At 43.2% G+C, this 15,710-nt stretch overlaps 1 protein-coding gene across 1 annotated transcript in view; it reads right to left on the reverse strand.

Moving 5' to 3' along the window:
• SMC1A (structural maintenance of chromosomes 1A) overlaps positions 1 to 15,710 on the reverse strand; it is a 35,641-nt gene that overhangs the window by 11,731 nt on the left and 8,200 nt on the right. Inside the window, 11 exon segments of the mRNA XM_042973790.1 lie at positions 5,480 to 5,590; positions 6,651 to 6,804; positions 6,893 to 7,038; positions 9,203 to 9,344; positions 12,295 to 12,401; positions 12,508 to 12,624; positions 13,430 to 13,567; positions 13,667 to 13,813; positions 13,911 to 14,090; positions 14,183 to 14,368; positions 15,428 to 15,635. Coding sequence (XP_042829724.1) covers positions 5,480 to 5,590; positions 6,651 to 6,804; positions 6,893 to 7,038; positions 9,203 to 9,344; positions 12,295 to 12,401; positions 12,508 to 12,624; positions 13,430 to 13,567; positions 13,667 to 13,813; positions 13,911 to 14,090; positions 14,183 to 14,368; positions 15,428 to 15,635 — 1,636 coding nt within the window.

Below are 15,710 nucleotides of genomic sequence, written 5' to 3' on the forward strand. Positions count from 1 at the left end.
TGTCTAACCACCCACTTTCAGGAACTACAGGGGATACCAGAAATTTTTTTTTTTTTTTTTTTTTTTTTTTGTTCTGGGGGAGCATTAAAAAATCATAGTACACAATCAAAAAGGTACAGCATGTAGAAAATCATTCAGGAGAAATAAGCCAATTTCTTCAACAAAAAATACTGCAAAGAAAAATAAAAACTGATAGAGGAGCATTTATATAGTAGTCCCCCCTATCCCCATGGGTACATTCTAAGACCCCCCAGTGGATGCCTAAAACCATGGACAGTGCCAACCCCGACATACCATGTTTTTCCTCATACATACATACCCTTGATACTTTAATTTATAAATTAGGCACAGTAAAAGATTAACAGCAATAATAAAATAGAACAATTATAAAAATATACTATAATAAAAGTTACATGAATGGTCTTCTCTCTCAAACTATCTTATTGTACTGTAACTCACCCTTCTTGTGATGACCGGAGATGATAAAATGACTATGTGATGAAATGAAGTGGATGATGTAGGCACTGTGATACAGCACTAGGCTACTACTGACCTTCTGACAATAGGTCAGAAGGAGGATCATCTGCTTCTAGACCGCGGTTGACCGCGGGTAACTGAAACCACAGAAAGCAAAGGCATGGACAAGGGGGCACTCCTGTAGATTAATTGAGACTTAAGAGACATATCAACCAATCACTATATCAATTATCTATCTATCTATCTATCTATCTATCTATCTATCTATCTATATCTATCATCTTATTTGACTCCCAGTTCAAGCAAGCAAACTGTGTGTGTACATGACAATCAGGGAAATGTGAATACTAATATTGATATTAAGAAATTATTTTATAATATAGAATTCCAATATTAAGGAATTATTGGGTTTTTGGTGTAACAATTCTAAATATTTCTAAAGATCTGAAAATGATCTCTTTTAGACACTTAAGTACAGAAAACAAACTGAGAGTTGATGGGGGGGCAGGGGAAAGGGGAAAAATGGGTGATGGGCATTGAGGAGGGCACCTGTTGGGATGAGCACTAGGTATTGTACATAAGCAATGAATCATGGAAATCTACCCTCAAAACCAAGAGTACACTCTATGTTAGCCAGCTTGACAACAAATTACATTTTAAAACATTAAATAAAGATAAAAATTATCATTTAGAGATACATTCTGAAATATTTACAAACGACATGACATGATGTCTAAAATTTGCAGCTGACCCTTGAACACAAGGGGGTTGGGGCATAAACCCCCCACCCCACACAGCCAAAAATCCATTTACATATAACTTGTGACTCCCCCAAAACTTAATTACTATTAGCCTACTGTTGACCGGAAGCATTACAGATAACATAAACAGTGGTTAATGTGTATTTTTATTTAAAAAAAAATTTTTTTTTAATGTTTATTTATTATTGAGAGACAGAGAGAGACAGACCATGAGCAGGGGAGGGGCAGAGAGAGAGGGAGACACAGAATCTGAAGCAGGCTCCAGATTCTGGGCTGCCAGCACAGAGCCGATGTGGGGCTTGAACTCACGAACCGCGAGATCATGACCTGAGCTGAAGTCAGATGCTTAACCAACTGAGTCACCCAGGTGCCCCAATTAACATGTATTTTTAAAGTAAGCTAAGGAAAAGAAAATGTTACTAAGAAAATCATTAAAAAACACATGTACAGTACGTATTTATTGAAGAAAAATCTGTGTATAAGTGGACCTGCACAGTTAAAACCCGTATTATTCAAGGGTTGACTGTATTTTTTTTTAGAGACAGAAAGAGTGCAAGTGGGGGAGAGGGGCTGAGAGAGGGAAGGGAGCAGGAGGAGAGGGAGGGAGAAGGAGAGAGAAAGGGAGGTGGGGAAGGGGTGAGGGGGCGGGGGGGGGGGGGAGAGAGAGAATATCTTAAGCAGTCTCCATTCTCAGCACAGAGTGGCCTTGAGCCTTGATCCCACAACCCTGGGATCAGGACCTGAGCCAACATCAAGAGTCAAATGCTAAACCGACTGACACCCAGGCGCCTTGGGATTGACTGTATTTTTAAAGAAGCCAGGGGTAGGGAGAGAGGATGAAGTGTATGAGGTGCACAGAAAACAAGTCTGGCCATGAGCTGATAACTGTTGAAACTGGCAATGTCTACATGAGACGACACTGTGCTATTTTGCTTTTGCCTGTGAAAACTTCCCATAATAAAAATCTAAACATAAGAGCAAAAATCAACTTGAAGTGGTTCCTGCTGGACAAAGATGGGACAATATGAACATAAAGAAGAAAAATGGCTCCAACAGATAAACATCAAAATACCTTTAAACAGTTTATAATAAATACAAATTAAAAAAGTCACTGGTCACCTTTAAAGGTTACAAGGGCAACCACCTCTTTCTGAAAGCTCGTAAATAAAAGAATGAAGCATTTATCCTACCCTTTCTGTATTGGCTGTATTTCAAGGGAACTAAATAGCTGATATGAGAAACTTCTTTTTAGAATTCCAATAAATAAATGGAGGAGGAATGGAAGAATCAGGAAATTACCACTTTCCAACCCTTAATAGGGCTAGGCAATGATGATTAAGAGCTGCTAAAACCAACTTGTGAAAGACTGACACGGAATTTTATAAAAACTGATGGGCTAACAACACCTGAACCTGGTGATCACCTCCTCCACACCCTCCAATTATTTTTCTCTTTATATTATGTAAATTTTCAACATGCACAAAAATGCAGAGGATAATACAAAGCACCCCCGTGTACCTATTATCCAGCTATAATTATCAACTCAGGGCCAGTATTCTGCCACCTATACTCAATTCCTTTCTATCTTCAATTATTTTTAATTTTTTTTAATGTTTATTTTTGACAGAGAGAGAGAGAGACAGAGCATGAGTGGGGAAAGGGCAAAGAGAGAAGGAGACACAGAATCTGAAACAGGCTCCACGCTCTGAGCTGTCAGCACATAGCTCGACGCGGGGCCTGAACTCACGGACAGCAAGATCGTAACCTGAGCCGAAGTCAGACGCTCAACCAAGGTGAGCCAGGTGAGCCACCCAGGTGTCCCTCAATTATTTTAAAGCAAATCTCAAGCATACCATTTCATCCATAAATACTGCAGTATGTGTCTCTAAAATGGTTCTGAATCTCAGCACTACTGACACTTTGGACCAGATGATTCACTGTTGTTAAGGGCTGTCCTTTGTGCACTGTTAAGATGTTTAGCAGCATCCCTTGTATCTACCTACTCAATACTGTCAACAACCAATTATGACAAGTGGGTGTCACAAGTATCTCCAGACATTACCAAATGTCCCCTGGGAGGCAAAATCCATGCACCATTGAGAACCACTGCTATAAAAGATAAGGACATTTAAAAAAAGCCACAATACTATCATCTCACCTAAAAATATTAATAGCAATTTCTGAACATCATAAATTATCCGGTCAGTGTTCAAATTGTCCTGATTATTTTATTAAAAAAAATTTTTTTACAGGGTTTTCAAAGCAGGTTTCAAATAAGGTACACACACTGCAACTGGCTGATTTGTCTCTTATGTCTCGTCTATAAATTCCCCTTCCTCTCTTCGTAATGGATTTAAGGGAGTGCCACATGTTCCAACTGGTTGATTTGTCTCTTATAGCCAATAAAAATTTTCCCTGTTTCTTCTCATTTCTCTATGGAAGACACCAGGTCTATAGAGTTTCTCACAGCCTGGATTTAGCTAACTGCATCCCTATGTTTTTATTTAACATGTTGCTCTGGCACCAGTGTTTCATATAATCGGTGTATATAAGGCTTGATCAGATCCTTATTTGAGTTGCTGACAAGAATATTCACAGGTAACATTGACTCCTGCTCAAACTTATTACAAAGATAGAGAGAAATGACATTCAATGTCAACTGATGTGATGCAAAAGAAAGTTCACAAGCAGACAGCACCACCTATGATATATTCCTGCCAAAAATAAAAAATGAACTGAATCCAATCAAACCCCAGATTTAAGTACCAGTTTACAGGAAGTACAGGGGATGGGAGAACACGTTAAATAACATTATAGGACATAATCAGCCAAATTCGAAATGTAGAAAATTGTACAGGGCCAATAACCTAGTTTCTTCCATATACAGGTAGAAAAAAATAAAAAGGGATAAGAAAATGTTACAGACTAGAAGAGACCACTTTTAACATTATGACCCTCACTTGAATCCTGATTTAAATACACAAACTGTGGGGCACCTGAGTGGCTTAGTTGGCTAAGCATCCGACTCTTGATCTCAGCTCAGGTCCTGATCTCAGTTCTGACTTCAAGCCCTGCATCAGGCTCTGTGCTAACAGTGTGCACCAACTGAGGATTCTCTCTCTGCCCCTCCCCTGCTTCTGTGTGCGCATGTGCACTCTCTCTCAAGATAAAATAAACTTAAAAACACACAAACTGTGTTTTTAAAAAAGGTATTTATGGGATATTTGTGCAAATCTAAAGATTTACTGAATATTAGATGACATTGCAGCTACTCTTAAAATTTTTTTGGTAGGACACTATAGTACGTCTTTTAAAATGTCCTTCTTTCTAGAGATGTATATTGAGGTAATCATGAATATTATCTGGAATTTTATTTAAAATATGCCAATGGGGAGGGAAGGGTATAAAAAACAAGACTGACCACATGTTGCTAATTGCTGAAGCTGGGTGATGGGTACCTGGGGTTCATTATATTCTTCTCTCTACTTCTGTGTATATTTGAAGTTTTCCGCAATAAAGGCTTCTTTAAAAAATCAAGTACCCCTGGCTATAATGATGGATTGGAAAGCATCAGGACCTGTTTAGGAGGCTCCTACAGTAGTCCACAAGAGAGGTGAAATGGCCTGTACTAGAAAGACCACAGAAACAGAAAAAAGTAGAATTCACTAGATATCTAAGGAGGTAGAATGGATAGGGCTTGGTAATTCAATGAGTATGCAAAATGAGAGAGGCAGTCAAGAATGAGGCTCAGATTTCTGGTTCAAACCTGTGGCTGGCACTGAGAAGGGGAAGACTTGGGGAGGAAGGCTGGGGTTTGAGGTACCTGTGGAGTATAGCATACATGGCAGCTGAAGCCAGGGGAGTAAAAGAGATACCCAGGATGAGAGAATGCCAAGTGAGAAGGAAGAGTGCCTGGGACAGAGTACTGAGGAACACCCAAGGCCCATCTGTTCACTGTAAAGGAGCATGTTCTCTGTGTGTGCATCTGGGCTGAGACGTGTATATGCGTGGAAGGGGAAGACTGGCAGCAGGCAGGGATGAGGACAACTGGGGGTGGTGGTGGAAGATGTGCCTGTGTCTGTGTGTGCATAGCTGGGGGAGACCCTAAGTCACAACTCTCTCCCTCCTTTGCCAGCTTACCCCTCTTTCCAGCCATGGTCTCCATGGGGCCCCCAGGTGGGCTGACTCTCTTCCCTCTGAACAGCTAGGAAGATGTCCCCACCCCTGTGGCTGATCCTCACCTTCAGATCCTCACACAGGTCACCGTAGTCAATCTCGATGAGGGCCTCTCGTGCATAGATACTGGAAGTTCGCTGAGAACCACTCACTGAATCCTCCCCCTGGGAGCTACCCTGCAATGGTGAGAGGGAGAGTCCAATGGAGCACACTGGCCATGAGAATGCCCCTCTAGAGGGTGGGGGGGGGGGGGGGGGGGAGGGAGGGGAGGGCGCTCCTATGCAGCCTTCAAAGTCTTTGAGAAGCACCTTGCTAGAGAGCACCTGTGGCAGAAGGACAGCAGCTCTGAAGGCACAGAGACCTGAGTTCAAATTTGGGCTCTACCACTAACGGTGGGATCCTGGGCAAGTCATGCTGTCAGATCCTGACACCTGAATCCTGATTTAAACACACAAACCCTCAACTGTAACACGGGACAACGCCTGCCTGGCAGGATTGTGTTTTGGATTAGGAGTAATTATGTCACCCATTACCATGGCGCCTGGCACATTTCTGGTGTTCAAAATATTTCGCTGAATTAAATTGAAATGCTATTTGGGAGGAGGGAGGGAAAGACATGTGGGCCTGAGATCCGTGCCCAGGTCTAAGACAGATATATGCAAACCTCCTCTCAGTTAATGTTCCCACCCCTTGCTACCAACTGTCAATTCCAGGACATAAAATGCCTTGGCTCCTCTACTGGCTAGTGTCCATCCCTTTCCTATGACTAAGCCTTGTCACCTCTGCATTGCTGTCCCTTACCCAACCCTCTCCTGGCCAACCTCTTTCACTGCAGCTAGGCCATCATTTCTCAGGTCCCTCAGCTTGTCTTCCTTTGCTCTTGGCTAATGTCCCTCAACTTGCACTCTTCCCAATAGTCATCACCTGCGGGAGCTAACTTTTTCCTCAAGTCCCTAAGGTTACATACAGAATGATTTCATCTTCCCCTGGCCTCGCTCCCTCACCACCCACTGACAGCACTACCCCTCAATTCAACTTCCCTCTCACACCAAAGCTATTGCCTTTCACTTCACCTGCCTTCACAGCCTCACCCTGCCTCATCTCCCCTTCATCCTTCCTTATGTTCCCCACCACCTCCACCCACCATCCTTTTCTCTCTCTCCCTGGTCACTCTCACCCCCCATCTCTGGTCAATGTTATTCATTGCCCACTCCCACCACCAGCCATGACACACACCTCTTCCTGACTAATGTCGTCCATAGTGCCTTTAGACAGTGGCAACTTGATGTCCTGCATCTTGCAGGCCTGTAGCAGGTTGTGGCGGTCACTGCGTTTCTGTTCAAGCTTGGTCTCAATGGCTGTTACCTCCTTCTGTAAGTGGGTCATTTCCCTAAGAAGGTCCAGGGAGAGGTGAGATCCAAATCCAGCAGGCTGCCTGCTCTACCTAGTTCCCCCACCCCAGGCCTGAACCCACTCACTTGTTGGCGCCCCCCAGTTTCTTACGAATCTCCTCCATCTCATGATTCTTATCATTCACCTCCGACTTCTTGGCCAGGTGCTGATTCTTCAGGTCTTGTAGCTGGGCCATGGTCTCATCTATGATCTTCATGTGTCTTTGCTCCTCCTGGTCCCAGCAGGGGGAACAGGACAAGAAGTGAAGGTTTTCCTCATCTCAACTTGGGATCTTCTCCCCTTGCCCCCACCCTTTCCACCAGGCAGAAGGAGCCTCTGGGTGTGTCAGAACCTCTCTTCAGTAAGCTCTACTTTCACACACCACCATCACCCTCTGGGCTTCTTTTTATCTTTTTTCAAATTTGGTTGCCCTCCCCTACATAACCCATAATACAAGTTGCTTGATGTAGAAAAGTTCAAAGTACTGAAACAGTATCAAGTAGGAGGAGAAAAAGTCACTCGTAATCCCACCAGCCACAGATAACCAATTAACATCTTAGTCTATTTCCTCCTCATATCACTTCTAGATAGCCCTACAGACTTGAGACTAGATTAGAATTAAAACTCTATATTCTGACTTAGTATTATATTTAAGCATCTTTTCCACATCAAAATTGCCATGATGAGCAATATAACATCAATTTTTTAAAAACCCACACAAACAATACTGCATATTTTCTATGAGTGTACCTATATGAATATACAAGTATTTAAGTAAATGCCTACAAGCTCTGGAAGAATACACACTGTATGGGATTAGCCCCAGGAAGAGGAAAGGAAGTGGCATTGAGCATGGTCAGTCAAGGGATCGGAGTCTTACTTAATAGATCAGATTTCTTAAAGGAAGAATGTTTGGTTTTCATTTTGATCTTAAAGTCACATAAAGGAGACATATCTGCAACTTCCTCCCAAATGGCTCATAAAAACAATATGCATACACAGACAATGCAGAAACAAATATGGGATGTCAGTGACTGATGAATCTTGGTGACAGGTAGGGGGGAGTTCTTTGTAATACTCATTTTCAAATGATTTCAAAATAAAAAGTCATAGAAACATGACTCTGGATCATCTAGATGTCCGTGTATGCCTGCCTGATCTTCATTTGCATTTAAGATTCTGGTGACACCAAAGAGAACTACTTTAATTATCTGGGTTTAATGAAAACACACACACACACACACACACACACACACCACCACCACCACCACCACCACCACTACCACTACCACCAACAAACACAGGCAGACATAAAAGTCAAATGGTTTAAACCAAGTGAAGAGGATCAAATCACCTCAGGACGGGATGCTATGAGAAGAACAAAGGTTTGACAGGAATTTAAAGAGAAAGAATGTGGGAAAAGGGAGTTGTTAGACAATACCCAGTGACACAGGCATGCTTGACTCAAACTGAGCCGTGGCAGTCAGCAGCACAGGCGCACTGTGAAAAGGGACTCAGTTTCAGCAAAACACCATCATCTGTTGCACTGAATTAATGTGGTTAATTATAAAAATTAATTTGTAAGTTTATCCTGGCTTTCTGGTTAAGTGCTCTAAGTATGGATGTTTGTATATATTTAACAGTAAGGATTTTTTTAAGCCAACGCTAAAGATCTTAGGTCTTTAAACGGGTTCTGTATATTACTAAACTTTGAAGACCATTTAACTACACACATATATGAATGTAGCGTAATTTGCTAAACTCCTAATTCCCAGAGGACATTGGAGAGTTTCCAATATAGAACTATAAATGTTTGTAATAAACATCAACCTCCGTGCACAAAGCTGTGCCAGCATTCTGGATTTCCTCAGGTATTACTGAGTAAGAGGGGATAAATACATTCTGAAGAATCTTGATGGATGGTGCCATATGGCATAAAAGAATGCTGGTCTTGGGCACCATGGCCAGTGTTAATCATTTTTTTTAATCTTGGATGTGATAGGAAACAAATTACCTCTGATTGTTGCTTTAATTTGCATCTCTTTGATTTCTAATAAGACTAAATTATGTGTATGTGTTTATGGGCTATTTGAACCTTCTTAAACTGTTTGTGCCTCCTTTTGGGATGAGCACTGGGTGTTGTATGGAAACCAATTTGACAGTAAATTTCATATATTAAAAAATAAAAAAAAAAAATAAAAAAAAAAAAACAAAAAAAAAAAAAAACAAAAAAAAAACTGTTTGTGCCTCTTACTCATTTCATTTTTCCTATTTAGGTCTTGGTGTTTTCTTATTTCAACAGGGCTTTATAAATAATGGATATTATCCTTCTATCATATCTCTTCCAATTTTTCCTCCCAGTTTTTAGTATGTCTTTTCATGCTCTCCTTCCTTACCTTCTTGAGCTTTTCTATCTCATTTTCATCCTTTTTCACTGTCTGCTCCCACATGTGCACTTTATCCTGGTCCTCTTTCAGTTGGTTCTTTTCAAAATCCAACTGGATGCCCAAGCGAGTCTTCTGATTCTCAAACTCCAAACTGTGGGGAGAAAAGAGAACTAGGCCCAGGATGCAGGGACTCAGGTACTACTAGATTTCAGTCACCACTCAGCTCATCCCTCCATATCCACATAAAACTATTCCAACTCCAACTGATGCTGGAGAACTAAGTTCCTCAGCCTTGCCTTGTGGATATGGCACAAGGCAGGGGAGATCAGGCCAAACTCCACTACTCCCCCTTTATACATTGGAAGACTCCAGAACCCTCCCAAGTTCCTAGGAGGCACAAAAAGGTCCACCTGAACCCACCAGCCATGATAATTCCTACTTACTAAGTTTCTGTGTACTTTACAAAATTACCTCTAATCCTCTAATTAATAGCTCCACAAGTAAGCATGATTATCCTAATTTTACAAATGAGGGAACACGGGCCAAGAGGTAAAAGACCTTGCCCAAGGCCACACAGGAATCCAGGTCTAACACCAAAACCCAGGCTGTTTCTCCTATGGCACCATCGCAATGTAATGTGGCAGAATAAGAGGTCTGGCATCCAAACTCTGCCATTCACTAGTAGTGTAATCTTGGCCAAGGTAGTTATACATTCTATGCTTCTGTTTCCTCATCTATAAGATGGAAATAACAGTACTGCTTACCTCATAGTTATTGGGAGAATTTTTTAACAAGTTAATATGCATCCAGTCCTTAGAAGCATACCAGACACACAGTTAAATACTTAATAAATTTTAGTTACCATCATTATTGACAGTATACTGGTTGCATTCAGCTCATACTTGCTCATGGGCTTTGACTCTTTCCAATGAGCCCACCCACCCTCCCCCATCCCAGAACCTTCAAGGAGCAGAGCTTAGGTAGTAAAAACAAAACATGGAGAAAATACTAGATTTCTGCTATTGCCCTGCTCCCCATCTCTTCAGAAACTCAAAGAGTATGTAACCAGCATCCAGATACTAGCAGGCCAGACAGGGCTAATTTCCAACTGCCTCCCCACCCCCGCAATATGGTGTGACAGATGCTGCCAGATGTCATGCTAGCAGCTTAACCCTATTAGTCACTATAATCCAAATGGAATGTAATTAACTCTATAATTTTGAGCTATGCAATTTTAAGTCCAATCTCCCAAGCATGACTCATAAAGCCCTCTGCAATCTGGCCCCTGCTGACCTGTCCACCACCCCCGCCTTCCTCCTGACCCCATTTTTATGCTCCAGACATTCAAAACTACTTAGTTTCCAGTACAAGGCACACTCTCTCACACCTCCGAGCATGCTGTTCTCACTGCCTGGAACTCCCTTCTGTCTGCTGCCCAGCTGGCCAAGTCCTACTCACTCTACAGGCATCCAGTTCATCGCTTCTTGTTCTGGAAAAGCTTTCCTGACAGTTGTGAGCAGGTTCTCTGATTTTATTACATGTTTCTGGGTTTCCTCCCTTTTTGGTGCAGTTAATTATATCCCACAGTTCATAACACGCTTATGTTCACTGTCTGTGCAAGACCATGGTCTCCTTTGGCTCAATACCTGATTTCTACTCCCATTACTCTCTCTACAGGGAGCACACACTCCAAAGTGACATACATACGTACATACATACATACGTATATAGCCTTAAAAATACACACCCTTGTAAAATATACTTGTTTTTAAATGTACACAAATACAATTATAAATGTATCTATGTTACAGCCTGTAAATCTAGTTCTTGCTTTGAACTGCTACACAGTATTGCATAGTCTATATATTCATCACATTCGACTTGTATTTTCCTCCAAGTGATGGCCATTTACATGGCCACCAACATCCAACTACTACAAATTATGCCAAGACACAACCCCGAATGTGTCTCTTTGTTGCCCTGTGGCAACACTCTCTCTGAGCTATATACCCAGAAGTGGCTTTGCTAAGTCATAGAGCTTATGCAAACTTATTTTCACCAAATACTGCTAAGACTGTTTTAATTTGCATTTCTCTGATTAGAAACAAGACTAAACATCAATCTGTAGTTATCAGCCATTTGTGCTTCTTTTTCCATGAAATGCTAACTGCACCCTCTGTCCATTTCTCTATTGGGTCTCTCGTTTTTATCTTTCTTCTTGATTTGCAGTTCTTTGAACATTTCCTCTGTATTTTCTATGTACCTCAAGTACAGCATCAATGACACTATTCTGAAATTGTTGATCTACTTGTTTGTCTTCCCCACTTCCACAACCCCCTGAGGACAAGGACAGTCTCTGATTCAATTCTATATCCCTTGAGCCTGGCTTATGGGTAGGAGAGCAATGAATATTTACTATATGGGCCATGAGCTACATAAACTGCAGACTGAGACCCAGGGTCCAGGAGGCAACCTCTTTTAAAGACTGTCACGTTCGTCTGTGTCACCCCAATCTCCCCACCAATACCTAGCACAGGACAACTTCGTACAACATAGGGACTCAAGAAAAGTCTATTAAATTAACAAATATAGTAAAGAGGGGGAAGAGAAGAGGAACTGTTGTGTTGTTCTTACTATTCTTCCAACTTCATTCCATCCCCACCCCTCTGCAATGCCCATCAGGATAATGACAATAATAAAAGCTAGCATCTACTACTCTTGGTAGGTGCTAAGTATTATCCTAAATACTTTACAAGGACGAGTTCATTTGATCTGCCTAAATGCCATGAGACAGGCATCCTTATTATCCCACTTTACAGATAAGGAAACTGGGCCTCAGAGAGGTCAAGTCACTGCCCAAGATAATGAGTTATGGAGCTAGGATTCTAACCCAGGTAAATCACATTTAAAGCTGGCACTCTTAAGCATGAGACCATGCCACACTGCCTCCCTGATGTTCCTGTTCTTTAAAGCCGACCTACTACACCCATCATTCTAAGAGCTGCTCCTTGTCTTATGATGGCATGTGACTTCCCAGGATATCAGGCTGGGGGCTCAAGGGCACCCCAGTGTGTACTCTTGTACCCCACACTTCCACTTACCGCTTCTTGGCAATTTCGTTCTGCCGCTTCACCTTCTCTTCCTCAAACTCTCGGATGTTGCGCACACCAATCTCGCGACAAAACTCTTCAAATACCTCATCCTCTACCTGAGGGGAGAAGCGAGGGACAGCAAAGGCCCTCTGGATCAGAGTGCTGCTGCCAGTCCCAGTCCCACCCCACTGCACACACTGGCATGGTTCATCCCTTACCAACCTGGTTCATCTTCTCCTTCAAGTCTTTCATTTCCCTCTCTCGGCTCTGGATGATCCTCTTGATATCATTAATGCGAGGCCCAAAGTTGGCTAGCTCACTCTCCAGCTTGGACTTTTCCTGCAGGAAACAGGGTTGAGGGAAAAAGAGACCAGGCTCTTTGGAGGAACGGAGCCACCCTGAGCTCACCGGCCCCTGCAAAAGAAGGGCTAGCTCTCCACATGCTGAGAGAACATGGCTCACAATTCCCCAGTCAAGGTTCCATCATCTCCCACTTGAACCATCACATAGCTTCCTCCCCGGGCTCTATTCGGCTAGCTTTAATCCACATGGTAAACATCATCAGTTACAGGTCCACATTTCCTTATCTATAACCCTTGGAATTCAGACTTTTTGATTTTAGAAGAAGGTAAAGGGATATTTATACTGCACTTTAAATAATGCCTCCAGGTGGTCTTGGGAAGCACCCTATGATCAAATACATTAATATACCTAGAAGAGCACCCCCACCGAGAGGGACTGAAATGCCAGCGTTCACTTTCAATTTACTTTCAGAAGCAGCTCAGATATTTGTTGAACGAATAATGCTAATAATAGCATCTAACATTTACTGAGCACTTACCGGGCACAAGGAATCAGTCTAAGTACTTTACAGGCATGTAATCATTCAATCTTTGCAAGAAGGCTATAAAGCAGGTGGTATTCTAACTCCCATTTTACAAATAGATGAAAAACTAATGACGACACATTAAGTAAGCTGCCTCCCACCATAAAGGCGAGACCTGAAGCCCGGACTGCTATGCTTGGTTCCCTGAAGCAGGCTGGGAGGAGAGAGGGAAATGGGATACATTTCCACTTGCAGAGAAACTCTGACCAGGAATGTGAGGGTGGCCTTTGGAGGACAGGGCTGAAGACTAAGCCCCACCTGCAGATTCAGGGCTAGATGTCTTGTCTTAGTCTGTTCCAGGTCACTCTGCGAGTACTTGAGCCGCATCTGTAGTCCATGGGCCTGAGACTGCACCTGACGTAGCTCTGCCTCTTTCCGCTTTGCCTTCATCTGCTCCTGAAGTGGACATGACAGAACAGCTAGGTGATAAGAACAGGAGTGGCCAGCCTGGGCTTAGGACTCCAAACCCTGGGGACAGTAATGCCCATGACTTACTTTCAGCTCCTCTGTCAACCGCTCCTTCTTCTCTTTCAACTTATCTACCGCTTTCTCATCCCAGCGCCGAGCCTTGGCTTTCAAGTCACTGGCTCCACCAGAGATCACCCCTGACTTCTGGAACAGGGTCCCATCCAGTGCCACCGTCTACACACAGTAGGGAAAAGAGAGAAGGAGGGAGAGAAGATGAAGAGTCTCCAATACTAAGCCTGTCCAGCTCCAATGTGCACAAGGGAATCCATACCTTGTGACGCTGGTGGCCGCCAAAGGCAATGCGGCGGGCATCCTCCACATTGTCACACACAAGGGCGTTGCCACAAGCATATTGCAGGGCCTTTTTGATGTGGGGTGGCTCATAGCGAATTACGTCAATCACCAGCTTGGCCCCCTTCAGTTCCCGGAGCTTCTCATCTGTAGGTTTCACCTATGGGAAGAAGCTCAGTAAGTGGGAGAACATGGAGGGCTAGGAGAAGGGGCCCTCTCACACTGCCCTGACCCCATCCCCACCAGCCTCACCTCCAAGTAGTCAAGAGGCAAGAAGGTCTCAGGCTCCCCACGCTGTTCCTTGATATACTGAATACAGTCCCGGCCTGTCTTCTCAGAGTCCACGATAATGGCATCCATGTTCTTGCCCAAAACCTTGGTCACGGCAATCTGGTACTTCTTTTGTGTGGGCTGACAGAGGTCAATGAGGCGTCCATACTGAGGAAAGTCAGAAGAGAAAACTGAAGCATGAGGCTTTTGGGGACTGACTCAGGAACCCCAATTCCCAGTTCAGAAGTGGCAGACCAAAACCTGCATGAGGAACGTAGCTTCCATGCTATGGAGGAAAAGCCTACTCTGTCCCCAAAGCAACAATCACTCCAGTCATGCCTGAATCCAAAATCATCTTTCTAAACCTCAGTTTTATCATTTCACAGACCACTACTGCCCCAGGCACTATGTCAGATACCCCTTACATACATTACCTCAAATTCTCACAAGCACCCAGCAAAATAAATCTTTTTCTAGTTCATGTCCCCCATGCCCCCTAAGCTAATCATGGTTCCCTAAGAACTATCAGATAATGGGTAAGATCTTCAAGGGCAGGAAATGAGCCTAAATCATCCTTATAAACTCCTCAGGAGTGTCTAGAGGACAGATCAGGAAATATCTATGGAACCAAATTAAGTTAAACCCAGGGATGGAATTATAGCAATAGAGATCCTTATAAACTCCCCCAGAAGTGTCTAGAGGACAGATCAGGAAATATCTATGGGACCAAATTAAGTTGAACCCAGGGATGGATAGCAATAGAGAGAGAATACTCAGGGAACTCAAGATTTGGTTCAAGAGGCCAAGAGCTCTGATAAAGCCTAGGATATCCCTACAAGCAAATAAACCACTCGGTACAGGCCATGTGAGCTCATATCAAAGCCTGCAGAGTTACTCCCTATGAGACTAAATCATATCCTGTGGCTCCTCCCACTTCCAAAGGCCTCTCCAGTTTCCCAGCATCCCACAGAGGAGTGGAAGCAGCAAGACAAAACCTTCAAGAAGTTGCAACTGGTGTGATAGAAAGAACAGGAGGTTCCAAGTCAGACATAAGTTGGGTTTGGATTACAATTCTTATAAGCTGTGCTGTTTTGGGTAAGTCATTTCATCTCTCTGAGCCTGTTCCCCCAGCTGTAAAAAAGGGATCAGCAATCTTGTCTTCACAGGGCCGCTGACAGCCAGTGGGAGAGTAGGTGCTCAGGAAAGGAGTTCCCTTTCCATTCTTACCACAGAGCCAGGGTACAAGCGCTTGATGCTTTCCATAATCTCTGCCTTTCGCTGTTGGCGGCTGCTCTCCTGGCGGTCAATACGGGCATCACCTAGCTGCTCCATCACCTGGTTCAGCTCCTTATTGATCTCATCAATACGCCGTTTGGCCATCTCCACCTCCTCTGTCAGCTCCCCCTCTAACTTCTTCTGCTCCTCTAGGGACTGCCTACAAAGTGAGGGATCACAAGGGGTTACCCTGGCTAGTAAGAAAATATTCCTGGCTGAAAGGGACTCTGGGGAT

Source organism: Panthera tigris, chromosome X (genome assembly GCF_018350195.1).
Source record: "Panthera tigris isolate Pti1 chromosome X, P.tigris_Pti1_mat1.1, whole genome shotgun sequence".
Taxonomy (NCBI): Eukaryota; Metazoa; Chordata; class Mammalia; order Carnivora; family Felidae; genus Panthera; species Panthera tigris.